The 27,800-nt window shown below is 58.6% G+C and overlaps 4 protein-coding genes across 16 annotated transcripts in view; 3 read left to right on the top strand and 1 right to left on the bottom strand.

Moving 5' to 3' along the window:
- NF2 (neurofibromin 2) overlaps positions 1 to 9,826 on the bottom strand; it is a 46,143-nt gene extending 36,317 nt beyond the window's left edge. For 2 of the 7 annotated variants that reach the window (XM_015644175.2, XM_015644177.1), the window contains exon 1: positions 9,660 to 9,773. In XM_015644175.2, the coding sequence (XP_015499661.1) occupies positions 9,660 to 9,773 (114 nt within the window). Of the gene's footprint in view, positions 1 to 3,885; positions 4,202 to 9,659 lie in introns of those variants that run through there. The other 5 variants (XM_015644174.3, XM_033518136.1, XM_033518134.1 and 2 more) reach the window with 5 other exon arrangements.
- A 410-nt stretch (positions 9,827 to 10,236) lies between these two features.
- Positions 10,237 to 14,441, top strand: LOC107211475 (pleckstrin homology domain-containing family A member 4-like). The gene is made up of 9 exons (XM_033518239.1): positions 10,237 to 11,015; positions 11,440 to 11,507; positions 11,815 to 11,919; positions 12,390 to 12,462; positions 12,971 to 13,077; positions 13,181 to 13,284; positions 13,529 to 13,685; positions 13,992 to 14,091; positions 14,176 to 14,441. Exons 2-9 carry the CDS (start codon positions 11,448 to 11,450, stop codon positions 14,439 to 14,441), a joined length of 972 nt encoding a protein of 323 aa, XP_033374130.1. The 5' UTR covers positions 10,237 to 11,015; positions 11,440 to 11,447.
- A 58-nt stretch (positions 14,442 to 14,499) lies between these two features.
- NIPSNAP1 (nipsnap homolog 1) lies at positions 14,500 to 17,979 on the top strand. The gene is made up of 10 exons (XM_015644357.3): positions 14,500 to 14,597; positions 15,921 to 16,048; positions 16,164 to 16,209; positions 16,475 to 16,569; positions 16,692 to 16,762; positions 16,857 to 16,997; positions 17,150 to 17,181; positions 17,292 to 17,386; positions 17,471 to 17,554; positions 17,641 to 17,979. The coding sequence occupies exons 1-10, from the start codon at positions 14,515 to 14,517 to the stop codon at positions 17,703 to 17,705; spliced, it is 840 nt and encodes a 279-aa protein (XP_015499843.2). The 5' UTR covers positions 14,500 to 14,514; the 3' UTR covers positions 17,706 to 17,979.
- Positions 17,980 to 18,870: 891 nt separating this feature from the next.
- Positions 18,871 to 27,800, top strand: part of THOC5 (THO complex 5) — a 12,921-nt gene continuing 3,991 nt past the window's right edge. The window contains exons 1-13 of one of the 7 annotated variants that reach the window (XM_015644350.2): positions 18,871 to 18,967; positions 19,678 to 19,789; positions 20,088 to 20,168; positions 20,537 to 20,680; positions 21,220 to 21,333; positions 21,914 to 22,011; positions 22,598 to 22,744; positions 24,377 to 24,491; positions 24,913 to 25,045; positions 25,846 to 25,923; positions 26,106 to 26,146; positions 27,337 to 27,436; positions 27,574 to 27,682. In XM_015644350.2, the coding sequence (XP_015499836.1) occupies positions 19,694 to 19,789; positions 20,088 to 20,168; positions 20,537 to 20,680; positions 21,220 to 21,333; positions 21,914 to 22,011; positions 22,598 to 22,744; positions 24,377 to 24,491; positions 24,913 to 25,045; positions 25,846 to 25,923; positions 26,106 to 26,146; positions 27,337 to 27,436; positions 27,574 to 27,682 (1,256 nt within the window). In that variant the 5' untranslated portion in view covers positions 18,871 to 18,967; positions 19,678 to 19,693. Of the gene's footprint in view, positions 18,968 to 19,654; positions 19,790 to 20,087; positions 20,169 to 20,536; positions 20,681 to 21,219; positions 21,334 to 21,913; positions 22,012 to 22,597; positions 22,745 to 24,376; positions 24,492 to 24,912; positions 25,046 to 25,845; positions 25,924 to 26,105; positions 26,147 to 27,336; positions 27,437 to 27,573; positions 27,683 to 27,800 lie in introns of those variants that run through there. The other 6 variants (XM_019008400.2, XM_015644348.2, XM_015644354.2 and 3 more) reach the window with 6 other exon arrangements.

Below are 27,800 nucleotides of genomic sequence, written 5' to 3'. Positions count from 1 at the left end.
TTTGCCTTCTCTAAGGCCGTATTTCAGTCTCAGCACAGCAGTGCCTGCACCAAACCTTCCCAGGACGGGCTCCTGCCTGCTGCTGATGGCAGAGCCAGGACATCACTCCACATCCCATGGGATCAGTGTGTTAAACCTGGAATTTCCACCGGCTGTGACTCCTCATCAAACCTCAGGTACCCAAACTGTGCTTAAGAGCTGACAGGACCCAAAGGTTTGCTCTCAAAACACAAACCACGAGCTTGTTTTGAAGAGCAGCACTGAGAATCAAAACAGGAGCTTTGTGCAGTTTTCAGACCAGCATTTTTAACTTGGTGATGGGAATTTGGAATAGTCTGGGTGGGAAGGGACCTTAAAGCTCATCCATGGGCAGGGACACCTTCCACTATCCCAGGTTGCTCCAAGCCCTATCCAGCCTGGCCTTGGAAACTTCCCGGGATCCAGGGGCAGCCACAGCTTCTCTGGGCACCCTGTGCCAGGGTCTCCCAGCTGGATTTCTTCCTGACACCTAACCTAAACTCTCCCCTTTTAGTTTAAAACCATTCCCCTTTCCCCCTATCATTATCTGCCTGCATTAAAAACTCTCCTTTTTTTACAAGCCCCCCTTTAAGGGACTGTATTTTAAGTGCATTTTACACCAGCACTTTGTCACCACGAATTTCTGTGGTGGCAGGAATACACATTTAACATTCCTGCACAATGCTCAAGACTCCAGCTATAACAGAGCACAGATCCTCCCCAACTGCGCTGAATTACCTTCATTAAATATATCAATGATCAGCAGCCACCTTTATTCCAACAGACATGATTTCCCTCCACACCTCGGTACTTAAAATAACAATCTGCATTCAAGTGGCATCTTCTGACAGCTGAACTCCAAGTGCTTTACAGACATCCAGGACCTCAACCCTCCTCACTCATACTTTACAGGCTTTGTATCATTAACTGCCACAGTCTGTGGTTGTAAACTACTAAAAAACAAAGCCCCTCCAGGGCATGAGGGGATGGACAGAGCTGCTGTCCAGAGAGCCTGGGGGACAGCCAGGACAGGCTGGCCGTTCCCATCCACCCTGTGTCCGTCACTCCATTCCCTGCACAGCACTCAAGTGACACCTGAAGCACAAAGATGATTTTACAAGCCCTTCTGAGCTCCTGAAAACAAAACTAAGGAGCACAGAGCAGAAAAAACCCTTCTCAGCCATATGCTGGGATGGCTGGCACGATGCTGTAACAAAGCTCCATCTCCCAGCAAAAAGCTACATCATGATAACCTCAATGTGACCGTGAGGACAGAGTGGGATGCGTCACTCCAGCATCCTGCCTGTGCTGCAGGCATCACCTCTGACATTTGCAGCTCCTTTCCCATTAGCAGGATCACAGCACGGGCGGCTGCAGGGATTCAGGAGTCACCGAAGAGACACGGGAATGAGGTGCTTTATAAACAGGCAGTTACTCCACAGAGCTGTTTGTGTTCTTTACTAAGTACAGAGCGGTTACAATCTATCAGCAAAGCATTTTAAATTAACAGCACTAAACACTTAGAACTCTGCAGCCAGTGGCTAGAACAGCGTATTTCCAGTCTAGATTATTGGCATCATCTTTTTCTCTGGCGGAGACGGCGCATTTGGCATCTATTAACAGGGTTTGCATTATTTATTAACCTGCACCGGGAGTCATTTCCAACTCACAGGCAACTGCGCGATTTATTTCGGAGCACAACCTCTCTGTCAAGTTTCACAACTGCTCCTCAGCTTCCGACGCGATAAAGCAGCTCTAAAAATGAGCAGAAGGGCTGTCTGGTCCCCTCATCAGCGGGTGACAAGGAGGGAGGGCAAGCCAGGGAATGGAGATGTTTTGGGAGGTTTAGGTGCAGATCAGGGCAAGGTTCTTCCCCCAGAGGTGCTGGCACTGCCCAGGCTCCCCAGGGAATGGGCACGGCCCCGAGGCTGCCAGAGCTCCAGGGGTGCCCAGGGTGGGTTGTTGGGGGGTCTGGGCAGGAACAGGAATGGGACTCAATGATCTTTGTGGGACCCTTCCAACCCAGGACATTCCAGGACTCTAAGAAATAGGCAGCAAGGGACAAGGGGGTGCAACAATCCTGCATTGGGAGGGTTGAGCAAGGGGTCTACACAGCAAAGACATTCCCAAAACATTGTCAGGCTGATGCTTTTCTTTCAACAATGTCAAGTGTGGCACAGGGGAGGCAAGAGGGATGGGTTTAATTTAATATTTAGGTTCCTCACACCAGAGGCTCTCCTGGGACAACAGGGAAGTGCCCAGGCTCCAGGGGACAGAACCTGGCTCTGCTCAGGGGATACAAAAGATGTCACCTTCTCATCACAAACACAAACCCCTGGAGCTTCAGCTCTTCCTGGGATCAAGGTGGGCAATAAGGGCACGAGTGAGCAGAGGACACCAAGGCTCAGCTGCTTCCCAGAGAAACCCACAGCAGCGGGCCCTGCACACCCCACCCATGGGACAAGGTTAACGCACGACCTTGCGGAAATTACTCACATTTACAGAGTATTTTACTGCACCAATTTATCCATAAATAAAACAGAAAATGGCTTTTTGCTTTGCAGATAATTTTATTAGGTGTTAGCTCTGTGCTAAGGATGGAAAGAGAGGCAAGAGCTCCTGCTGTGACACAACAGCCAAAGGACTGCTGTGAAAAGGGGACCAAGCCCGGAAAAAGTGCTCAGAGTGAAGTTATTCCTGTTTAGAATCAAATTTTAACGAGAGAACACGACACCACTGAAACAGGGATGGAGAGGGAAGAAAGGAGAGAGCTGGGCCTGAGCAGAGCATTGCTCCATGAACCACCTGGGAATGAGGAAATGGATGTAGACTGCAGCTATTCCAAACCCCTGTCCCACAGGAGATGCACAAACCACCCACCCGCAACAGTTTACAACTGAAATGGAGATGATTTTGAGACTGCAGACCACGCTTATTTCTCCTTCTGGACCTCAGTGATAACCACAGTACCACAGACAACCATTTATTTAGATTTAAAACCTATTTGGAGCAAACAGGGAATCAAAAATGTAATATTCGTCAATTTTGTTTTAAATAAAGTGATGTCAAATATTTTCAATTGCCACTTACTGAGTCACAAGGCAGGGCTGTAAAAGTTATTTTTATTTACTAATGCTACACGACAACTCGATAACGAGCTTTTAATTAAAACCTATTTCTGTTAACCACCGAGGAGGCCAAAAACGCGCCCAGGCATGAGGATGCAGATGGTGCAGCCAAGCACGTTCCGTGGTGTCTGCCCGAGACAGAGACGGAGCAGGAATGCCGAGGACAGGCGGCTGTGACCAGACAGAGCCAGGGGAGAGGCAGGGGACAGCACCTGGTGACAATGTGCCCTTTGCCGTGCTCAGGTGAGACCTCACCTGCAGAGCTGCCCCAGCCCTGGGGCCCTGCACAGGAGGGACCTGGAGCTGCTGGAGCCAGTCCAGAGGAGGCCATGGAGCTGCTCCAAGGGCTGGAGCCAGGCTGGGAGAGCTGGGGGTGCTCACCTGGAGAGGAGAAGGCTCCAGGGACACCTCAGAGCCTCTTCCAGGGCCTAAAGGGGCTCCAGGAGAGCTGAAGAGGGACTGGGGACAAGGGATGGAGGGACAGGACACAGGGAATGGCTCCCAGTGCCAGAGGGCAGGGAGAGATGGGATACTGGGAAGGAATTATTCCCTGTAAGCACTGATTGAAGCTGTGGCTGCCCCTGGATCCCTGGAAGTGTCCAAGGCCACGTTGGAGGGGGGTTGGAGTAGCCTGAGATAGCAGAATGTGTCCCTGCTCATGGTAGAAGATGGAACTGGATGAGTTTTAAGGTGTCTTTCAACCCAAACCATGCCATGATTCCATGTGCCAAAGTCTCACCTCACCCGGTAAGTTGGGCTCACACAGATGAAGAGTTACAGGATCAAGCAGCAGCTCAGTGCAGAGTAAGAAGCTCCAAGAGGACGAAAGGAGGATTTGGATCCTGCAGGGAGCTCTGCTGAGAACACACAGAGCTGTAACATCAGCCAGAGCTGTCTCTGTGCTACATTTACACATCTGCAGAACACTGCTCCCTGTCCTGGGAAGGAACAGCCTCAAGCCCTCCCTCCGTGCAGGAGCTGATTGCTGATACACACGGGGTGTTTCAGCCTGGCCTGACCTGCTCTGATGGGCCCTTACACCCTGCTGAGCTCTGAGCACGGACAGCTCAGCCAGGCAGGAGAGGGAAAGCCAGCAGCTCACCTCAGGGTGATGCCAGGGTAAATGCCTCTCTTCCCATTTCCAGGGCTGTGGGATTCCCTACCAGTGTTGCCTCCCAGCTTCAAGGAGATTGTTCCCAGGGCTGCTTCCCTGTTCAAGTACCTTTAATTTCAAAAACCATCTACTTGAAAGACACTGTACAAAGGGAAAAAAAAAAAAAAAAAAAAAGAGGTATTAAAGAGCATCAAAACTGGAGTCCACACACCAAAAGAGAAAGATTTACTGTCCCAAATGCCCTCCCTCCTTCCCCTCTGCATCAACACACCTCTGGATTAATTAACAGAGTCTGGGGATTGACAGCAGTTTTGAACAGTCTTTGGAGAGAAGTAACAGAAGTTTCCAGCTGGCTTGGAAGAGGCTGTGATGGGAACAGGGGATCCAGGGAACTTTTCAGGTGCAGTGTGAGGCACTAATGCCAAAGAGGATCCATGTCCATAAGTCACAAGCACACACACACAGAATCACACAGAATTACTAGGTTGGAAGAGACCTTTAAGATCATCGAGTCCAACCCATGCCCAGGAGAATGAACTGCACCAAGCAAGACATCTCTAAAACATTAACTCCAAAATGTCACTGGTGTGAATCAGAAATTCTGAGGTTTTGGGGCACAAACCCCTCCAAGATATGAGTGAGGAAACAGCCATTACCTGCTGTGTCTCAGATTCAAAGTGAGCAGCACAACCTCCTGAGTGCTGTCAAAAGATCAGGACACAAGGGCACATGGAGGAACCAAACACTGACTTGACAGCTGGTATCCCAAGAATTTATTTGGGATCATGTTGTAGCTGAGGGGGGATTATTTATCTCAGCTTTTTAAAATCACTGTTCCTGCACACAGACTGGTCTTTTCCTGTTAAATTTGTGCATGCTCACAGAAACTTTGCAGCATCAAAAGGTCACTGCCCCTACCAGCACCACGAGCTGCTGCCTGAAACTGGGAATGTATGGATCTTTATAACCCCCCTTCCAAGTATCCTGCAATGCAGAAGGAAGCCAAGGGCATTCTGCTCACTGATTTCCTCCTCCTGCCTTTTTATTTTGGTGCAGTGACTGGACACAGCTCAAAACTCAGCTCGGATTTACCGCACCAGCTCTTCCTCAAAAACTCATTTCCACCCAGATTTCCACCACCAAATCCTCGGTTGTTCCTGTTCCAGGGGATGAGCTTTGCAGCTCAGCTACACAAGTCCCTGTGTCTGGTGACAAAGGGACAGCACTCAGCTGCATGTGGCCGAAATCAGGACTCTTCTACTTACAAGGGCTTTACATCCAACTGGCTCTGCACCGAGTGGGGCACTGGGCTAAAATAAAGCTCTCTTCCAACCAGGATTATCCTCTGGACAGTGAGGAACAGCTTAAGCACTGAAGCAATAACAGGATGCATGTTTAGACGAGCAAATACATCAGCACAAACCTGCCTCTTCTCGCTGCTTGAACACTTAAGCTGTTTCTCCAGGCTGGCTGTGAAGCTTTTCCCGTTCATTTTTAAGATGCCAAAGGATTAAGGTTGGGAAGCAGCTGGGCAATGAGCTGCACCTTGATGGAGTGACCATCCCTGCAGGATTCAAGTCCAAGACCACAAACACAACAGCAAGTGAAAAACACACCCTTCAGAAAGTGGCCATGCCTCTGAGATGAAGAGACACTAATGGGGCTGAGCACTGCATGAGGAAGAAATTGGCAAAGACACCCACGAGGCCAAAGGAAAGACGGAGGGATTCTTCCATCAGCCAGGGAACTTGGTTCTGAGAGGGAAAAAACTACACATGGGAGAGGGTGAGAGCAACCTGACACCAGCTGCACCACAGCTCTGCCATCCCACCAGAGGTGTGGGATAAACAGTGCTTTGGGTGTGGACTCAAAAATACCATGGGGTTTTCATTATTGAATAACTCATGGAATGGTTTGGGTTAGAAGGGAACTTAGTCTATCTTGCCATTCCAGGTAGTTCCAAGTCCCATCCAGCCTGGCCTTGGGCACTGCCAGGGATCCAGGAGCAGCCACAGCTTATCTGGGCACCCTGTGCCAGGGCCTGCCCACCCTGCCAGGGAAGAGGCTTCCACAAGGCTGTCCAAGGTTCTCAGGAAGGTGAGGCAGCTGGGGCTGCTTTAGCACAGGGATTCAAGAGCTATGCAAATGTCTACCCTTCCTCCAGATGTTATCAATTAATTAAGTACAGCTCAAACCTCCAAGATGGAAGTAACAAAAGGAAGACACTCGCTTCGTGCCTCCAAGATTTCCCCGAACAAATTTAAAGTCTTTAAAGTGAAACCCCAACCGTGATTATTAATCTCCATCACTGTGTTAGAAAGATTAAGATTTCATTTCTAGGAATTATTTTAGATTTAGGCTCAATTTAGAGACATCAACTGCAGAATAAACAGATGCAAAGCAGGTTTAATCCCTTAAAATGCACAGCTGGGGATTTCTAGGGAGCAGACTGAAAAATTAACACTGAGAAAGAGAGTAAGTCTCCAGTGGCTACAGCTGGGTCATGGAATCATGGAATATCCTGAGCTGGGAGGAACCCCCAGGGATCACAGAAGACCAACTCCAGACATCCAACAGATCAGCAGCTCTGTCGCTGTCAGCACGAGGTGCCACTCGCAGGCCACAAAAACACATCTTGAGAATCCCCAAACCGTAGGATTTCCACTGTACCTCCATCCACTGATCCTCTCAAGTGTTTGTGAGGCAGATTTCCCTCTCCCAGTCTCCTGCTGGAGTCAGCAGCTTTCCTTCCTGGCCAAAGATACCTCAAAGCACAGAGATAGCTGAGTAAACAGAGCAGATTGCTGTTCTCCTGGCAAACCTTGGGATAGCTGCTGGATTCCTTCAGGGAGGAGCACAGTCTTACCCAAAAATCGACTCTCCCACCCCACTGGCTCTCAGGAGGGCAGAGACTCCACCCCTGGCTCCAGGACTCACTGTGGGTGTAGAGCAAGCCAAGCCCTTCCCTGGGCCACCTTCCCAACCCCAGTGACTCAAGGTGTGTCTGATCCCTCTGTCCACGGATGTTTTTGCAGAGTCAGCAAAACAAGGAGCTTTCCCCAGAGCCTCCCAAGTGTGACACAAAAACGGAGAGAGATCCAGCCAGGGAGCTGGACTGCTCAGACAGAGCTTGGATAAAACTCACACCTCAAACTGGGCTGCCCTGGGCTTGGAGCAAGCCCAGGAGGCCACAGAGATGCTCCAAGGGCTGGAGCCCCTCTGCTCTGGAGCCAGGCTGGAAGAGCTGGGAGTGTTCACCTGGAGAGGAGAAGCTCCAGGGACACCTCAGAGCCCCTTCCAGGGCCTAAAGGGGCTCCAGGAGAGCTGGGGAGGGACTGGGGACAAGGGATGGAGGGACAGGACACAGGGAATGGCTCCCAGTGCCAGAGGGCAGGGATGGATGGGATATTGGGCAGGGATTGTTCCCTGGCAGGGTGGGCAGGCCCTGGCACAGGGTGCCCAGAGCAGCTGGGGCTGCCCCTGGATCCCTGGCAGTGCCCAAGGCCAGGCTGGACATTGGGGCTTGGAGCAGCCTGGGACAGTGGGAGTTGTCCCTGTCCCAGGGCAGGGGATGGAACGGGATGAGCTTTAAGGTCCCTTCCCACCCAAACCATTCTGTGATTCCATGAAAAGCTCACTCCTCACCTGCAAGGTGTGAAACAGCCCCATCACCCACCTGCACCCATCCATCCCCCTCTCCTGCTCCAATATTCTGTGCTGAAAAATGAGGCCTGAATTCCCTCTGCATCCCCCCAGCACCAGCTCCAACACAACCCAGGAGCCCCCAGCAGGGCCACACTCACAGCTCCTGAGCTCCTTCCAGCTGCAGAAATTTCTCTGCAGCAACAAGTTCTTTTGGCAGGAACCTCCTGGAAAAGTCAGCTGGAGATTCACCAATTCCACAGTCAAATCCCACAGGAGTGCTGCCTCACCACTGCACAAACCCCCCTGATCCCAGCGGGAAATGACACCCGGCCACACCACTGAAATGAAAGAATTATTTGCTTTCCATCATCAGTTTTTGCTGCAGCCTTGGGAAACCAGGAAAAACAGAGCCAGGACTTTCACACTCTGCTGGAAGTGGGAAGCTCACACAGCTGCCTAAGAGCAAATCCTTAATCCCTAGGAAAAGCAGGAAGTTCTTCAGGGCTGCGAGGAGATTTCCAGAGCAAGAAAATCAGTGACAACAAACACCCCTTGGCTGCCGGGCACTGGGATTCCATCAGGGCTTGGGTCAGGAAATATAAACTATTAAATGAAGAGGTTGGAGTGGGGTTTCAATGTTTGTGCGGCCAACCCCTCTGGATCAGCTGAAAAAGCAGAGCAGATCCCAGGGTTTGGCAGCAACGCCCTGGGAGAAGGTTTTACAAGTTCTAAGGGCCCCAAAAAGGGAAATTATCACAGAAAAGCCAGACCCAACCCCCTGGAGCATCCCTCAACCTCATGGTGAGCTAAGAGCTCAGGAAAATGCCAAAATTCTGTCCTTGGGTATTGGTGGAGCACTTGGGAGTTGGATTCCTGTGGATTCAAGCTTTGACACTGAGAATCCTCAAGCCCTGTGACAGCCACAGTGTAGTGGTGGCTTGGGCTGGGATGGCAGGGTAGCACTGGATAAGAGCCCAAATGAAGCTGGATTGTAATGGGAATAAAGCTAAATTATAACCAGTCTAAAAGAGCATTATACCCAGAACGAAGCTGAATTATAGCCAAAGTATAGGATGAATTATAACCAGAATAATGCCAAATTGTACCCAGAATGAGACTGAATTATAACCAGAAGGAAGCCAAATTATAACCCAAATAAAGCTAAATTACACCTGAAGATTAACTACTGTCAGAATAAAGATGAATTATAACCAAAGTATAAACTGAATTATAACCAGAAGGAAGCCAAATTATACCCAGGATAAAGCCAAATTATATCCAGAAAAAAAGGCCAATTTATGACTAAAACAATGCTGAATTACATACATAACAAGGATTAATTATAACCAAAATAAAGCCAAACTATAACCAGGATACAACAGAATTATACACACAATAACACTGAATTACAACCAACACAAAGCCAAGTTATCACCAAACAAAAGCCAAATTACACCGATTCATAACCAAAGCAAAGGTGAATTGCAACCAAAGAAAAGGCGATTATAACCAGAATAATGTACAATTATAACCAAAATCACACGGAATCCCACCAGGATAACGCTGATTTATAACCAAAACAAGGCTGTGCCGCTGCTGGCCCAGGGCAGGCCCCGGGAACCGGGGAGATTCGGGGGGTCCGGGAGGGGGGTCCGGGAGGGGGTTCCGGGCCCCTCAGGGAGTGTGGGGGTGTTTTGGGGGGCCCGTCCCCCCTCAGCGGGACCCCCGTGCCCCGCGCCCACGCGGGCCGTCACCTCGCAGCTGAACTCCATCTCGGCGTCCATGGTGGCGATGCGCACGGTGAAGGTCTTGGGCTGCTTGCGCTTGAGGGAGCTGAAGCTCATGCGGGACGCGATGGCCCCGGCCATGGCGGCGCGGCGCGGTCAGCGCGGCGGCGGCGCCATGGCGGCCTGGCCCCGCCCCCCCGCCGCCCCATTGGCCGCTCCACGCGCTGCGCCCGCCCCCGCAGCCCCTCTCAACCAATAGAAAGAGCTGTGGTGGAGAGGCGGGAGCAGAAGCAACTGTGATTGGGTAGAGAGGACGTCACTCAAGAGAAGGAGCGGGGTGAGGCGGGGCCATGAGGCGAGGCGTGAGGAGGCCATAGGGCGTGATGGTGTCGCCCCCTGGCGGCGGGTGGAGCACGCTGCAGACGCGAGTGTGGGAGGGGCGGGCACCGGGACCTGGCGTGGGGACACGGGGACACGGGGACACGGGGACACGGGGACACGGGGACACGGGGACACGGAGACAGGGGGACACGGAGACAGGGGGACACGGGGACACGGGGACATGGGGACAAGGGGACACGGAGACAGGGGGATAACGGGGACAGGAGGACACGGGGACAGGGGGACACTGGGACATCAGGACATGGGGACACGGGAGGCCGGGAGGGTTCAGGGGACCCTGGTGTGTCCGGTGCCCGTGAGGTGCCAGGGTCCGTGGGGTGTCCGGGACCCCCGCGGTCAGTGGAGTGTCCGGGGTCTGTGGGGGGTCCCCGGGATGTGTGGGATCCATGAAGGGTCAGGAGTCCGTGGGGTGTCAGGGATCCCTGAGATGTGCGGGGTTTGTGGGTCCCTGGGGTCCTTGGGGTGACCCCGTGTCGCGGTGTCCGCGGTGCCGTGGGCGTCCCCGCAGGACGGGGTTCCCCGGGTGACACGGGACACGCGATGCTGTCCCCTCGGTGGCTCCCGGGGGGACCCGGCTGTCCGGGCTCGTGGGTGGGGGCAGAGACTGGGACCAGAGCCCGGGGCGGGCGGGGACACGGGGCAGGACCGGGACTGGGACTGGGATTGGGACTGGGACTGGAACTGGGATCAGCGCGGGGCAACGGGACGGGACTGGCTCCAATACCGGGACACGGGACGGGACTGGGAGCAGAACCAGCTGCGGTATCGGAACTGGGACCGTCACTGGGATGATGGGACCGGGATTGGGACCCGCCACCAGGGCAAGGGGACGGGACCACGTCCTGGATCAGTGTGGGATAGCGGGCTGAGAGCTGGGACGAGCACGGGGGAACGAAACAGAAACCGGGACCCGCTCAGAGTTCCTGGGACGGAAACGGAGCTCAGCACGGGAATAACGGGAAGGACTGGGATCACTTCGGGGTAACTGGGACGGGAACTGGGACCAGCACGGGAATAACGGGAGGTACTGGGATCAGTTCAGGGTTACTGGGACGGGAACTGGGACCAGCACGGGGACTACGGGGTGAGAATTAGGGCGGAGGGGTTGAGGGATGCCGGGACGGAAACTGGGACCTTCACTGGGATAACGAGACAGGGACTGGGACCAGTTCGGAGTTACTGGGATAAGAACTGAGACCAGTTCAGGGTTACTGGAACAGAAACCGGGACCAGCACAGGGGGGCGGGGCGGACCTGAATCCAGCAGGAGCCGAGAACCTCCCCGACACCCCCGGGGGGACCCAGGCGTCCGGGAGAGGCCCCCGCCCCCGCAGAGGGAAGAACGGCGCCTCTGTCCCCGCGGGGACAATGGGGACATTGACGGGGATCCCCCGCTGCCCCCGCAGAACCCCCCATGGCAGAAAGCGATGACCCTGCCCGCCGGGACCCCGCCCCCGCTGGCCCCCGCACCCAGGTGGGCGAAGGGGGTGGGGGACATTAGGGGGAAACTGGGGGGCTATGGGGGGGTTGTAGGGGTTGGAGACGAGGGTTGTGGAACTCTGGGCACCCGAGGAAGCTCGAGGGGGGCATGTGGAGCACTGGGGTGTACGGGGGAGCCCAAGACCCCATAGGGACTTATGGGGCACAAGGGGGGAGCTCTGGGCAGCGGTGGGGGCATTGTGGGGTACAAAGGTAAATTGGGGTGGGAGGCCTGGAGGGGGTGCAGGGGTGCTGGGGGGCCTTTCCTTGGCCCCCCACCGTGGGTGACACCCCCTGCCCAGCCCTGCCGGCCCGTGCCGAGGGTCCACGCCTTTGGAAAGGGGGAGCAGGCACTGCGGAGGGACCCCCGCACGCCCCCCGCCATGCAGGGCTGGCTGCACAAGCAGGTGAGGCAGGGGGCGCGGGGAGGGCTGGCGAGGGGGCTCAGGGGCTGTGTTGGGTTTGAGGTGTGGGATTCCAGGAGGTTTGTGGGTTTTGGAGGGATCTGGGGCGGTGGGGAGGGGCTGGAGGGTTGGGAGGGTCTGGAGTGTCAGGGGGTCATGGGGGTGGATATGGGGATTGGGGGGGAAATCAGAGGGAAATGGGGGGAGGGGGGGTTCAGTGGGTGGTGAGGGAGGGTTATGGGGTTTGGGAAGATCAGAGACACTTGGTCGGACTGGGCACTGTGGGGCGGTTATGGGGTCTGGATGGAAGAGGGTGCTGAGGGGTTATGGGGTTTGGGGGGCATGGCAGGGAGTCCTGTGGGGTTGAGGAGGTTGGGGGGATCGGGAGGGATTGAGGGGTCTGGGGCAGCAGAGGGTCCCGTGGGGGGATGGGCTGCGGGGGCTCAGCCCCCGTCCCCCCCTCCGCTTCTCAGGACAGCTCGGGGCTGCGGCTCTGGAAGCGCCGCTGGTTTGTACTGGTGGATCTCTGCCTCTACTACTACCGGGGTGAGGGGGGCAAGGGCGTCTGGAGACACCCGGAGGGCGTGGGGACCTGAGGGTGAGGGGGCTTGGGTGACCTGGCGTCCCTGGGGTGTCAGGTCAGTGATCCCGGGGTGTCCCTGGGGGGCTCAGGGTTCCTGGGATGTTGGGCAGTCCTTGGAGAACCAGGAATCCTGGGGGACTGGGGGGGTCCCTGGGGTGTTGGAGGTCCCTGGGGCGGTCAGAGATCCCCCGGGGATTGAAGGTCTCTAAAGCATTGGGAATTCCTGGGGACTGGGTGTCTCTGGATGGATCAGGGATTCTGGCAGGATCGGGGGTCTCTGAGGCACTGGAGGTCCCCGGGGGCTTGAAGAGGTCATTGGTGGGGTTCTAAGGTCGGGGGGTGCCGAGAAGGTTTGGGGGCTTCCGATGGGACTCAGAGGAGGTCCCCGGCATCCCCCCGATGGGACTGGAGATCTGGGGGTGCAGATGGGGCCTCTGGTACCCTCCATGGTGACCCTCCTCTGCCCCCCAGACAGCAGCGAGCAGCAAGTGCGGGGCGGCCTCCCCCTGCCGGGCTACGAGATCCGCGTCCTGCCCCCCGCCCCCCGCGCCCCCCGAGCCCCCCAGTTCCTCTTCACGGTCAGCCCCGGCTCCCTGGATCCCCGGATCCGGGGGTGCCCTGGGGGGGAGGGACGGGACCCGGACACCTGAGCCTCGTCTACCAAGGATCCCCCGTTCCCAGGCTGAACATCCCGGGATGCGCACGTACTGCCTGGGGGCTGAGACCGCCGAGGAGCTGCACGCCTGGGTCTGCGCCCTGCGCCGGGGGGCATCGCCCCTGCCCGGGTGAGCGGGGAACGGGGGGCACCGGGAACCTGGGCCCACGGGGAGGGCACAAAGAGGGCCGGGGATTCGAGGGGTTTGGGGGATCCCAGGCGGCAGGAAGAGGTTGGACAGTTTGGGGAGGGAGAGAGAGGGTTTGAGGAATCCGGGGAGGGGGTGACAGAGGGTTTGTGAGGGGTCACAGAGCGTTTGGCGGGGTCTTGGGGTCAGTTAACCCTTTAACTCCTGTTTTCTCCCCCTTTCCCAGCTCCACCCGCTCCCTTTCCCAGCAGACACTCCGGGAACCCCGGGGTGCGGATCGTCCCTCGCCCCCATTGCCCGCGCACTCCCCAGGTGAAGGGCTCGGGGGCCCACCCGTGCCCCCTCCTTGCTGCCCCCCAGTTCCCCCACTGCCCCACACCGAGGTGAGATCTGGGGGGAGTGCGGTGGGGGGAGAACTCGGAACGGCTACTGGATAGGGGGAAACATGAGGGGAGCAAGTACTGGGGTGATTGTTGCAGGTCTGTGTGCTGAGGGGGGTTATGGGGCAGAGCGGAGGGACTGAGATGTGGGAGGGGGTTATGGGGCAAAACGGGGGGGCTGTGGGGCAGAGGGGGGGCTATCGGCCCAGTGGGGGGTTTCTGGGGCAGAGAGAAGAGACAATGGGGCAGGGGCGGCTCTGGGGACGCCGCGGGTCCGGTCGTAGCAGCGTTCCCTGTGTCCTCCCTCAGGTGCCCCCAGCCCACGAGGAGCTCCCGGCGCGGGGATGTCCCCCCAGGGCCGGGAACACGCCGGAGGGGCCGCGGGGACCCCCCGAGCCCGCGCCCGCAGGTGAGACCCGGCCACGCCCCGGCCACACCCCGACCACGCCCCTCGTTTGAGCGACCCCCGCCCATTCTGACCCCGCCCCCTCAGGGAGGAGCCCGAAGAAGCCCCGCCCCCCTGGAGCTGCGCCGCAGCCCCCGCCGGAGCGAGCCAGCGGGACCGATCAGCCACCGGCCCCTCCAGCCGCCTCTTCTGATTGGCTTTCGAGCGCCGCCGGGCCCGCGGGCACCGCCCCCGCGCCGCCGTCCAATGAGGCGTCGCGGTGGCGGTGGGCGGGGGCGGGTGGGCGTGGCCGGGCGCTCGAAGGTGTGGGCGGGCGGCCAATCAGAATCACGCTGCTGCAGGCCAGCTTCTGAGGGGGCGTGGCCGGGCCGAGGGGGCGGGGCCCGGTGGGCACGCGCCGCGCGCGGCCCCGTCCCGGTGCGGAAGATGGCGGCGGGAGCGCGCGGCGGGAGCGCGGCGCTGCGGCGGCTGCGGGGCGGGGGCGCGGGCGCGGCCCCGCGGGGCGCGCGGTGAGTGGGGGACCCCCGGGCGGGGACCCCTCGAACCCCCGCCCTGCGAGCCCCCGCGGCATCCCCGGATCCCTCATCCTCCCCGGTCCCTGCGTACACCCCGCATCTCCCCCGCAGGGGACACCCCGCATCCTTTCCCCGGACCCTGCAGCTCCCCCGGACCCCGCATCCCCCCTGCTCCCCGCATTCCCCGGGGCGGAGACCCCCACCGCTGAGCCCTTGAGGCCCAGATCTCCCCCGCTCGTCGCATCCCCCGGGGCGGGGACCCCCGCACCCCGCTCCTCTGAGCCCTCCCATTTCCCCTCCGGACCCCGCATTCCCCCCGGACTGCGCATCCCCCCGAGCCGGGATCCCCGAATCCCCTCTTCGGAGACCCCTGATCCCTACTCTGTCCCCCTCATCCTCCCCGCTCCCCGTATCGCTCCGGGAGGGGACCCCCGCACCCCGCTCCCCTGGGCTTCCCGATCTTCCCCCCGAACCCCGCATCCTCCCCGGACTCCGGACCCTGCTTCTCCCGGGTTGGGACATCCACACCCCGCTATCCTGATCCCCCCCGGACCCTTCATCCCCTCCGGACCCCGCATCCCCCCGCTCCCCGCATCCCCCCGGGTGGGGACCCCGCACCTCCCGCCCCCGAGCCCCCTGAGCCCTCCCGGACCCCGCGGCCCTCCCGAAGCCCGGGGGCGGCCCCCAGAGTGGCCCCACGGTCGTTGCCTCGCTGGGGACAAAGGTCTGGCCGCAGCTCGGAGCCGGAGCCGAGGGGCCCCGTTCCCCCCCCCGCCACTGCGCTGGGGGGGAGCCCGACCTTCTCCGGGGCACCGGAGCCACCCCCGGGGCTGGGGGGGACACGCTGGGGGGCTGCTCCCATCGCCCCATGTCCCCTTGCCCGTGGAAGGGGCACCGGGGCAGCCCCTGGTTTGGGGATCCTGAGCGGGTCTGCCCCCATTGCCCCATGTCCCCTTGCCCGGGTCACCGTCACCGCAGTGGCCATCGGGGCTGAGGGGGCTCCCATGGGGGCTGCCCCCCTTGTCCCACACCTGTGTCCTTGCTCTGTTGGGCAGCACGGCCAAAACCCCTCTGGATTCAGGGGGACAGAGTGGACCTGGGGACAGAGCCAGCCCAGAACTGGGACAGGGCTCCCGGTATGAACTGAGTGGAACCCAATGAAGTCCCTGGGAGAGGGGCTCCCTGGGAGCCGGACAACGGAGGCAGCTGTCCCCAGGACTGGCAGTGGGGCCTCTGGATCCTGTTTTGCCATCCAGCCTGGTCATTCCTGGTCATTCCTGGTCATTCCCAGTGTCTCCCTGCCCCGCTGTCCCACAGGGGGTACTCCAGGGAGGCCGAGGGAAGCTGGTTCCGCTCCCTCTTTGTGCACAAGGTGGATCCCCGCAAGGACGCGCATTCCAACCTCCTCTCCAAGAAGGAGACCAGCAACCTCTACAAGATCCAGTGTGAGTGCTGCTGCCGGGAGGAAGGCAGGCACGGATGGGGTGTGCCCCTCATCCATTGGAACCCCCATTCCCGGATCCTTCTCCCCTTCCCAGCCCCTCTCTCCTGTCCCTGCAGTTCACAATGTGAAGCCGGAATGCCTGGAAGCCTACAACAAGCTGACGTGAGCACTCTGAGGGGGCTTCCCAGCACTCCAGCGGGATGTTGGGGTGCTGTTCTGGAATGGGAGGGGTGGGAGAGCTCGTGCAGAGCTCCTGAGTGAATCAGTGTCCCTGATCTGTGCCTCAGTTTCCCTCCCTGTGAAATGGATGCATCCCCCAGGCTGCGCCAGATCCTGTTTGGGCAAACCCTGGGAGAGCAAAGAGGGGCACTGGGAGGGTTTTGGGGTGCTGCCACCCACCCCACTGCCCCTTTCCATGCCCCCACAGAGAGGAGGTGCTGCCCAAGCTCCACTCAGACCCTGACTACCCCTGTGACCTGGTGGGCAACTGGAACACGTGGTACGGCGAGCAGGACCAGGCAGGTGAGGGCAGGCAGCAGCTCCTGGAATGCGGCGGACATTTGTGCCTCTGCTGCCAAAGGCAGAGATTCTGGTGGGATTTTGGGGTGCTGCTCCCCTTCCCCACCCCAAAACCCTCTTTGTAGTGCACCTGTGGCGCTTCTCGGGCGGGTACCCGGCGCTCATGGACTGCATGAACAAGCTCAGGCAGAACAAGGTACCAGCACCGGGGTGGGGGCGAGACCCCTGTGCCCGACACCCCCGGCCCGCCTCGCCCCCACCCCGAAACCCCCGGCTGGGGCTGTCCCCAGGAGTACCTGGACTTCCGCAAGGAGAGGAGCCGGATGCTGCTGTCCCGCAGGAACCAGCTGCTCCTGGAATTCAGCTTCTGGAATGAGCCCCAGCCCCGCCAGGGACCAAACATCTACGAGCTGAGGACCTACAAGCTGAAGGTGGGGATCAGCCTGTGCCTCATGGGGGGTCTTCAGGCTGATATACCCCAGGTTTTGGGGGGGAAGCCCCCCAAATTTCTCCTTCCTGGATGAGGAGACTCCAAGCCACGTGAGCAGGGGGGTTCTGACTGGTTTTATCCCCCTGTTTCCAGCCAGGGACCATGATCGAGTGGGGCAACAACTGGTAAGCCACTGGTTTCCCAGCATGGAGGGATGCAAGGTGGGAAAAGCTTCCTCTGGAGAAGGGGGGACCCCTGGGGGGCAGGCCCCCCATGTGTCCCCTGCTTCGTGCAGGGCTCGGGCCATTAAATACCGCCAGGAGAACCAGGAGGCAGTCGGGGGGTTCTTCTCCCAGATCGGGGAGCTCTACGTGGTGCATCACCTCTGGGGTAAGGGCAGTCACCCCTGGGGGACCCCCGGCCTGGGGGCTGGGCTGGGGGGCTCAGGGTGCCAGCCCCATCCTCTCCCCACAGCCTACAGGAATCTGCAGTCCCGGGAGGAGACGAGGAATGCGGCCTGGAGGAAGAGGGGCTGGGATGAGAATGTTTATTACACTGGTGAGTGGGACCCCCACCCGCTTTGGGGACCCCCTGCCTGTGCTGGGGACCCCCTGCCCTCACCTCTCTCCCCTTTCCTTCCGCAGTCCCGCTGATCCGGACCATGGAATCACGGATAATGATTCCCCTGAAGATCTCCCCCCTGCAGTGACTGGGGGGCCCTGGACTCCCCGCCCGTGCCCTGGCCCTGCTGGGGAAGGGCTGGGGAGGTTCTGCTCCCTCTGGCTCCCAGCTCTCTCCCCCATCCCATTTTGGGGTGCCCTGGGGGATTGAGAGCAGAGAGGGGAAGAAGGGAGCCCCCCAGGACCGGTGGGTCCCCAGGATGGTGCTGCTGGGGGGGCTGGGCAGGCTGTAGAGGGGCCTTAATTGCTCCTGATGAGCCCAGCCGGTGCCTTTGCTGCCAATTAAATATTTAATATGCTAAAGCCTGGGCCCCTCTCGGGGTGGGGAGGGTGGTACTGGGGACGCTTGGTGTGACCCCCAGGCTGGTGCCACCCATGGGTCTGCCCTGCCCCACATGCTGGATGCTTCCTGCACCAAAGGATCTCCACCCATAGGTGCTGTGATATACTGAGGGACTCCCCAGAACCCCAGTGTACCCCCAGTGCTATTGGGGCCCCCTTGCCAAACCCATGGATACCCCCAAGTGCCATCAGGGACCCCATCTGATATCCCTGGATCCCCCAGTACCACTGGGCACCCCAAGCCAGGGCCCAACCCAGCCCATAGATACCCCCCCATGCTGTTGGGGACCTTATCCCAAGCCCCTGAAATCCTCCAGTGGTACAGTGAACACCATCCCATGACCCTCCAAGCCTATGGATGCTCCCAGGGCCCCTCGGGACCTCTTCCCATGCCTTTTTGAGCCCACAGATCTCCCCGGTGCCATTGGGGACCCCATCCCAAGGTCCCCCCCAAGCCCATGGATCCTCCCACCATCATCAATGACTCCATCCTGTGCCCCTCCCAAGCCCCTGTGTGCCCCCCACCCCATTGGGGATCCCCCAGTGCCATCAGGGACCCCATCTCAAGCCCCCTCTGACCAATGGATACCCCCAGAGTCACTGGGGACCCCATCCCAAGCCCATGGACACCCATCAGTGCTTCTGGGATCCCTATCCAAGCTCCCCCTATTCCTGTGGGTGCCTTTCTGCACCAGGAGCCCCCCACATCCCACCAGTGCCCCCAGCGTGTTCTCACCCCCAGGGCTGCCCTTCCCCTCCCGCCCGCTTTGATTAAGCCACGCCCAGTCGCGCGGGCCACGCCCACCTGCCGAAGCCACGCCCCCGCGGGTCCTCCAGGGTGTCAGATCCGCTAGGGGGCGCCTGTGGCAGTGGCAGCCTCGCCGCCGCTCCGCGCCGCGCTCTGTTGTCCCGTGACGTCACTTCCGGGAGGCGCGGAAGCGAGGGCGCGGTGAGTGCCGGGGTGAGCCGGGACCCCCGGGAGGGGATGGAGGGTTTGGCCCCGGGTCCCTTGGGAGGGACGGAGGGTCCGTGGGCCGCTGTGCTGGGGGCTCAGTAGGAGTGACGGGTCCTGGTCTGGAGGGGGGAAGGCCCCGTGCTGGGGGAGCTCTGAGGCCTCGGGCCTTGTATGCTGGGGTTTGGGGGGCTCTGGAGGAGCGGGGAGTCCCCAGCGTGGGGGTCTGGGGGGTCTCTGAAGGGGTGAAGGGTTCTGGGCCCGATGTGTTGGGCTCTGGGAGATCTGGAGAGGTGCAGGGTCCCGGGTCCGGGGGGCTCGGAGGAGCAGACGCCCCGGGATAGATGTGGGGGGATCTGGGGTGCTCTGGAGGAGCGAAGGGCCCCAGATCTGTGGGTCTGGGGGCTGCGGTGAGGCAGAAGCCGCAATCCCGCTGTGCTGGAGCCTGGGGGCTCAGGGGCAGTGCAGCCCCCGAGGCCGGGAGGGACTGAGCGCTCGGGCCGGGGTCCCAAGGGGGCTCAGCGGGTGTGGGGGGTCCGGGGGGGCTGTGCTGGAGCAGAGACCCTGGGCCCGCTGTGCCGGTGGGGCTGTGAGGGAGTGGGAGGTGCAGGATGGAGGGAGGCACAGGGGACACTGCAGGACTGGCGGGGGGAGCCCCAATCCGAGCAGGTTTGGCCCCCACAGACTCCCCCCGTGCCCCTCCCCAGCCCTGCCGGCAGCACCATGTCCTCCGAGTCCAGCAAGAAGAGGAAGCCCAAGGTGATCCGCACAGACGGGGTCCCAGCCGAGGGCAAGCGGGGCAAGGGCGACACAGACCAGGTACAGACCTGCCCAGGGACCCTCCCACACCCCTCTGTGCTGGCCTGGCTTTCCCTGCTGGAAAACAGTGCCCAGAGAAGCTGTGGCTGCCCCGTCCTGGCAGTGTCCAAGGCCAGGTTGGACGGGGCTCGGAGAAAACTGGGATAGTGGAAGATGTCCCTGCCCATGGGACTGGATGGGCTTTAAAGTCCCTTCCCACCCAAACCGTTCTGGAATTCCATGAATTGTGAGACCCGCAGCTTCCAATGCCTCTTAAAGTCCTGCTGTGAATTCCTAAACCTGCTTCCATCTCTTTCAGGAGACACAAACACTCCTCTGGAGAGTAAGCACAAAGCTGGAAGATCCCTCAGGGATTTGCATGGTGCCTTCAAAGCCTCCCGTGAGCAGCAGGATAGTGTAGGGTCAGCCAGAGTGGGGAGTGGGGAGGAGGAATCACCTTTCTGGTTTATCCTCTGTGGTCATGTGGATCATGGAATATCCTGAGTTGGAAGGGATCCACGAGGATCCTCCTGTCCGACTCCTGGCCCTGCACAGGACACCCCAACGGCGTCAATTCAAATTTCCAGTAAAAGCCAGCCTGAAATTGCCAGGTGTTTTAGTGACTGGTGGGTTTGGGGTTGTTGGAACTGAGTCCTCTCCCTGTGTAAAGCCATGGGATTCATGGGCAGAGCCAGAAATGGCAGCTTGTCCCCCAGAGCCCTTTCCAGAGGGAGGGATGAGCCACGGGAGGTGTTTCTGCCTTGGCAGGATGTCAGGTACTACAGCGAGGAGAGCGAGGTGGATCTGCGCGACCCCATCAAGGACTACGAGCTCTACAGGGAGACCTGCCAGGAGCTCCAGAGGCTCATGGCAGAGATCCAGGAGCTGAAGAGCCGGGGCATCAAGGAAAATGTGAGGAAAGGCCTCCATGTGTGGTGTAATGTGTTTGTCATTTGGTGTTTCCCCGTTAATCCCAGAGGAAAGGCAGCAGGAGCTGTGATGTCTCCTGGGCAGAGTCAGGGAGAGGGAGCAGCCTCTCTTTCCCAAGCTGCTGGGGAGGGAATTGAGCCCCTGGAAATGGAACAGCTTCCCTTGTCCAAGGCTGCTGGGGCAGGGAATTGGAACATTTCCCTCGTCTTGGGCTCCTGGAGCAGGGTTTTTACTCTGGAAATAGAATAGCCTCCGTTGTCCCAGGCTCCTGGGACATGTCAGGTGCTTCAGGCTGAACCACCTCTGTTCCTACTGCTGAGGAAAATGACTGGAGTGATTCTTGGAGGGGCCTGGACCCCAGGTATCCCCAGCAGTGCCCTGTGATCTGACAGCAGGAGGCTCCCTCAGAACCCCCAGTGCCATAAATGGCAAAGCGTGGAGCCCCTTTTGTGGCAGGAATTCCCTGCAAAGATGGTGCCAGCCATCCCTCCTGCTTCCAACCCCTCTCTCCTGCCCCTCAGGCCTCCGAGATCGACGAGCGGCGCGTCCAGAGCTGCGTCCACTTCATGACCCTGAAGAAGCTGAACCGCCTGGCTCACATCCGGCTGAAGAAGGGCAGGGACCAGACCCACGAGGTATCCAGGAGGGGCTGGGAGTGAGGAATGCAGCTTGGCATTTAGGGAGGTCAGAGATGGGGTGGGTCCTGCCTGTTGTGTGAGTGTGGTGGGAGGAGTTACACCTCAGCCAGGTCGTGGGGTTTGAGTTGAGGGATGGTTGGGAGGCTCTGATCCTGATGGACTTCTGCTGGGTGCAGGGCAGCTGTAATTAGATAAAAAATGAAGGACTGCTTCTCTGCTTTTTGTCTCAAGTATAGTGGGAGGTCAGAAAACTCTGTTTCGAGGGTCTGGGGTTGTGCAGGTGTATAAATGGATGGATGATTGGCCTGGAGGCTCTATACCCAGACAGGGGACTCTGTGTGCCCCAGCAAATGAGCCCTGTCCTGTGCCTTGGTTTTGAAATGTGCTGGAAGGATCAGGATCAATCTCATGTCACAATCCTTTGCTCCTCCAGCCCTTAAAAATGTCATTCTTCCCCCCCAAAATTGTTGCATACTCTAAAGCCTGCTGTCCCAAGCTGCTGTAGTGATGGGGTGTTAGTGACTCCCTTGGGTGTCTTTCCTTCTCCATCCCTGCTCTGGCTGTGTCCGTGTTTCAGGCGAAGCAGAAGGTCGATGCCTATCACCTGCAGCTCCAGAACCTGCTCTACGAGGTGATGCACCTGCAGAAAGAGATCACCAAGTGCCTGGAGTTCAAGTGAGTGTGGCCAGGGAGCAGAGGGAGCACTGGTGTGTCTGGGAGGGGTGGGTGATTCCCGTGTTTGGGAGCTCTTCCCACGTTCCCCGAGTTCACTGTGGGAGCAGAGTGGGTGCTCCAGGTGTTCTGTCATCATGGAATGGTTTGGGTAGGAATGCTCATCCAGTGCTACCCCTGCCATGGCAGGGACACCTCCCACTGTCCCAGGGGCCTCCAAGCCCCAGTGTCCAGCCTGGCCTTGGGCACTGCCAGGGATCCAGGGGCAGCCCCAGCTGCTCTGGGCACCCTGTGCCAGGGCCTGCCCACCCTGCCAGGGAACAATCCCTTCCCAATATCCCATCTATCCCTGTCCTCTGTCTATTGGAATCCACTTCCTCTTGTCCTTGTCACTCCAGGCTTTTATCCAGAGTTTCTTTCTAGCTCTCCAGGAGCCCCCTTAGGCACAGACAGTGGAGGAGAAGAGTTCAGCTCACTGGTGGTGGTGGCTCAGGAGCAGAGGGGAATCAGGGCAGGAAGCAGCAGTGGGGCACTCTCCTGTGGGACACATTGGGCACTTTTCCCTGGTCTGATCCATGTGTCCTGGCAGATCCAAACATGAGGAGATCGAGCTGGTGAGCCTGGAGGAGTTCTACAAAGAGGCCCCCCCTGAAATCAGCCGCCCTGCCATCACCCTGACCGAGCCCCACCAGCAGACCCTGGCCCGCCTGGACTGGGAGCTGGAGCAGCGCAAGAGGTGGGTCAGTGGTGTTCCCATCCACTCCCAGCTGGAATTCTGGGTGCTCCAGGGATCTGGGCAGACACCCAGAGCTGCTGGGAGAGCAAATGTAGGGATGAAGTTTTTCACAGCCTCTTGGATCAGTGTGGAGCATTTATTGTGTGGCTGGGAGATTCCCTCTCCAGAGCTGGGCTTGCTGGGATCCTTGTTCCAAAGGTCAGGGAGTTCTCTGCCACTGCCTGATGATCCAAGGAGAAAAGGGAGCCCATCCTGGCTGGAGCTGCTGCCATTCCATGCCATGGTGTGGAGCTGCCAACCACGCCACAGCCCCGTGTCCTGCTGCTGGCGTCACCGCTGTCCCAGGGCTCAGCTGCTCCCTGACTCTTGCCCCCTGGGAAAAGCAAGCATGACACAGCATTCCTGTGTTTGGGTAACAGCCAGGCAGTGTCCAGGAACACCTTCTGGAAAGATCAGTTGGAACATGCTGGTTGGTGCTGCCTGAGGGCAGCTCAGCAGGGCAGACAGTGAGAGGTGCTGGGTGCCTCCAACCCCTCGTGCTTCATTTTTCCCAGATCCTTTCCCTAAAACCTGGCTGGAAGGCACAGCCAGGATCCTCCAGCTGGCTCTGCCTGTGGCACAAGAGGGTTGTGCTTAAAAATGATGACTGCAGACCTCATGGAGACCCTCAGCTGCACATTAAATTGCTGAGAAGCCTTGGAATTCCCAGTCCTCAGTGTGGTGTCTAGGGAATGCTCTTGTCCATCTCCAGTCGCTGCTGAGGTGGGATATGGCCTATTCAGCTGCTCAAGAGCAGATGCCAGTGGTGCTTTGGACATTTTCTGATATTATTGGGGTTGTCAACATCTGTCCATAATTTATATTGGTGTTTTTAGCTGTGCAACCCCCTTGGATTGGCTTTGGATTCCTCTCCACCTTGTGTGAGGTGCCTCTGGAGTGGTTCCAGTAGCTCTGTTTTGGGAAGTTGTGTGAGCACTGGAGCTCACTGGAGCCTGTTGGGATGTGCATTCACCCTCACAAATACAGTTTTGCTTGGGAACAGAATCCAAGTTCTGCACAGTCAGGTCTGTTTCCCCTTGGAGAACCCTTGTCCTGAGCAGGTCACTTCCACAGCCAGCTTCCCTGCTCCTGCTGGGAAAGGGCTTGCAGTCAACAGCAATAAGAAGATTTGCTGTGCTCTCCCTAAACACGAGTGCATCCAGGGCTCAGAGCATCATGGTGGGCTTGCATTTTCCTGGGCTTTCTCTACTGAACCTTGTCTGTGTGACATGAGGTGACTCTGGGGATAGGAAGTGACAAAGTCTCTTAGGGAGCTTGGAGGGTCGTGGCTGCTGGCAGCAGAGCTGGTGTGGGAGCAGATCTCCTGAGGGAAGATCCAGTGGCTGCCCCTCCATGGAGCACAGCACGAGGCTGAGCTTCCCCTTTTCCTTGTTAGTTTTCCATCTCCAGTCAGTTCCTTCCTGCCTCCACTCGCCCGTGGCTTTAGGAGCTCTGTGTTTGCCTCATGTCTGAGTTCTCCTGGTTCCCTGTGTCAGGGCAGGAATGCTGACAGGTTAATCCAGGGTGGATGAACCTCAGCAGGTTTAGAGCTGTGGCTGTGGTGGGTGGCAGTGACAGAATTCCCACCCCTAGGCTGGCAGAGAAGTACAAGGAGTGTCTGACCAGCAAGGAGAAGATCCTGAAGGAGATCGAGGTGAAGAAGGAATATCTGAGCAGCCTCCAGCCTCGACTCAACAGCATCATGCAGGTACCTGAGCCCTGCAGGAAGTCACAGTCCGAGGGGCAGCTCCTGGGCTGGTTTGGGTTCTGAGATGTTTCATTCCCACTCAGGGTGGACGAGGGGCAGATCCTGAGTCTCCTTTTTTATTTATGCGGCAATTCCTGCAGAACTGCAGCTGCAGGAGCTGCTAAATGGGCCTTTCCCTGGAGAGCCCCACGCAGTTCCAGCCCCCTGTGACTGCCTTGGGAGGGAAGAACAGGAGAAGGAACTGGGTTATTTCCAGATCCAAAACTTTCCCAGCAGGGGCAGCTGCCAGCCCTTTCCTGGGGCTCTCCATGTTTAACCCTGCACCACCGCTGCTGGGCCAGCTTCATCTCCCGTTCTCTCGGGGTGAGGAGGATGAGCTGTTCCCTTCCCAGTGATGAAGGCTCTCCCTGTCATTCCCCAGGCCTCCCTGCCTGTCCAGGAGTACCTGTTCATGCCCTTTGACCAGGCTCACAAGCAGTACGAGACCGCCCGGCACCTCCCGCCGCCTCTCTATGTCCTCTTTGTCCAAGCCAGCGCCTACGGACAGGCCTGTGGTGAGCACCGAGGGGCAATGCCCCCCACGGGTCAGATTTCACTCCTGCCTGCAGGAATCACCACTTTTTGGGGGTCTTTCCCTGCTGTCTGCTCTGCTGTTGGGTTCTGCTGAGCAGCGGGGTGGCCCCACGGCGCAGTGAGGCAGCAGCATTTGAAACCTTGTTTGCTCAGCTCCCTCGCTGGAAGAAGTGCTTGGGAAGCTCCCTTCCCACCCCTTCCCCCCTTCCCAAGGTCAGCAGGGATGTCCTTGCAGCCTGTGAGCTGTCACAGCTTCCCCAGAGCTGTCCCCCACTGCCTTGTGCCACCTATGGGGCACCCCAGGCCTTGTAGAGGCCATTCCCACAGCCCACCTGGAAACCTTCATCCCCTCAGGAAGCTTTGTATTTTATGGGGATTTCTGGAGCCTCCCTGAGTTGGGAGAGATTTCCTGGAAGAGATCAGGAATCCCACTGGCCTGTGCACACCTGTGCAGATGCAGCCATGGTGACACCGCTCCTCAGTCCCTGCTTGTCCCAGCCAGACCCCAACGTCTCTTGGCTCTTAATAAAGATTTGGCCCTTACAATTTCCAGGGAGAGTCCCTCAAAACCCAGCATTTTCCATCCTCTCACACCATCCTGCCCAGGAGATCCAGCTCAATGGTGGCCTCCCAGAACCTTCCAGGCAACCGCTCTTCCCACTGTCCTTTTACTGGAGCTTCCTTCACCAGGAATCAGGAGCTTTTGGGGCAGGGCTGCTCTGCCCACTGCCTTTGCAGCAGGAATGGGGTTCCTAACACAGTTTTTCTGTCTCCTCTGAAGATAAGAAGCTGGTGGTGGCCATTGAAGGGAGTGTGGAGGAAGCCAAGGCCCTTTATAAGCCACCTGAGGACTCGCAGGGTGAGTTTTGGTGTTGCCCTGGGGACTTGTTCCTGTGTGTCTGCAGCTCTTGGGATCCTGCTTTTGTTGGGAGAGGGGGTCAGGGGGAGCCATGGGCTTGGAAAAACCCATGCTGGTGCTGCTGGTGGTGGGAGAGCTGAGCCCTGGGCAGTCCCTGCTGACACCCCTCTCTCTGTGCACAGATGATGAGAGCGATTCCGACGCAGAGGAGGAGCAAACCACGGTAAGGGACAGCTCTGTCCCCTCTGGGTCCTCTCCCAGCACTGCATCAGGGGAGAGCTGGGGCTGGGAACTGCCCCTGCACACTCTGAGTGTGTGTGGAAGTGCAGTGATGTCAAATCCTGACCTTTCTTGGGAGGAGGGAGCTGCCATTTGCAGTTGGTGTCCCAAATGCAGGAGCAGCCAGGGTACAGAGCTGCTCCTCTCGTGTCCCATCCCACCCTGCAGCTCTCCGGCTGGAGCTGCTCCACTTTGTATAAATAGCCTGAGGGCAGGGAGCGGGTGTCCAACAGGGAGGGATTCGTGTCCATCCTGTGCCAAAAGCATTCTCTGCACCAGGGCTTGTTCAGCACTCCTTGGAGGAAGTGTTTCTCCTACAGATAATTCCTGCTGGATGCTGAGGACAGGCTGGAGGTGCTGGTTGTTCCCAGCAGCAAAGCCTGAAGGGGCTCTGGGTCTCCACTCCCAGCACCCAGCAGCAGAGCCAAGTGCATGGAGCTGTTCTGTGGGGAAGGGTAAAGGGAGGGAACGGAGCTGGGGAAGGGGCTGGAGCCCCAGGAGCGGCTGAGGGAGCTGGGAAAGGGGCTCAGCCTGGAGAAAAGGAGGCTCAGGGGGCCCTTCTGGCTCTGCACAACTCCCTGCCAGGAGGGGACAGCCGGGGAGGGTCGGGCTCTGCTGCCAGGGAACAGGGACAGGAGCAGAGGAGAGTTTGCCAGAGGAGGATATTGGGAAAAATCCTTCACATAAAGAGCTGTCCAGCCTGGCACAGCTGCCCAGGGCAGGGTGGATCCCCATCCCTGGAGGGATTGAACAGCTCTGGTTGTGGCACTGGGGACATGGGGCAGTGGTGGGTTTGGCAGTACTGCAGGAGCAGTAGGACTCAATGTTCTCAGAGGGCTTTTCAAACCCAAAGGATTCAGTGATTCTAGCTTCTGCCTCTTGCAGTGGGAAAGCTTTTGGGCCAGCAGGTCTTTGGCTTTGTCTCCCAGGAGTGGAGACATTCCTTGGAGCTGAAGGAATGACAGGAACTGGAGCTGAGTGAGGGTTTCCTGCTCCTGTCCCTCCCCAGGGCAGCTGTGGCTGTGCTGCTGGGGGATTGTGGAACTGGACTGGAGGGAAAGAGCTGTGGGCTGGGGAGGTCCATGGGTTGGTGAGGAGCAGGAGAAGGCTCTGACAGCTGTTTTGCCCCCCCAGAAGCGGCGCAGGCCCACCCTGGGCGTGCAGCTGGATGACAAACGCAAGGAGATGCTGAAGAGACACCCCTTGTCAGTCACCCTCGACCTGAAGTGCAAAGGTGAGGGGCTCTGGGGTGTGACAGCAGCTCAGGGACTGACCCCAGCAGCACCCTGGGGACCTTGGGGGGAGCTGAAAGTGTGGAGGGGTTTCTCTGAACTGGAGCAGGCACCAATGTCACCCCTTCTGTGTGGGCAGATGAGAACGTGCTTCACCTGACCTTCCACTACCTGATGAACCTCAACATCATGACAGTGAAAGCCAAGGTGACCACTGCCATGGAGATGACCACAGCCATCAGTGCTGGGTAAGGAGAGCCCTGTGGGCAGCGAGCCTGGAGCTCATCAGGCAGTGATTCCATGGGGTTTGGGAGCCCTGCAGAGCCTGGAGCTCATCAGGCAGTGATTCCATGGGGTTTGGGAGCC

The sequence above is a fragment of the Parus major genome, chromosome 15 (assembly GCF_001522545.3).
Source record: "Parus major isolate Abel chromosome 15, Parus_major1.1, whole genome shotgun sequence".
NCBI classification, from domain to species: domain Eukaryota; kingdom Metazoa; phylum Chordata; class Aves; order Passeriformes; family Paridae; genus Parus; species Parus major.
This window is presented reverse-complemented; position numbering and strand designations above follow the sequence as displayed.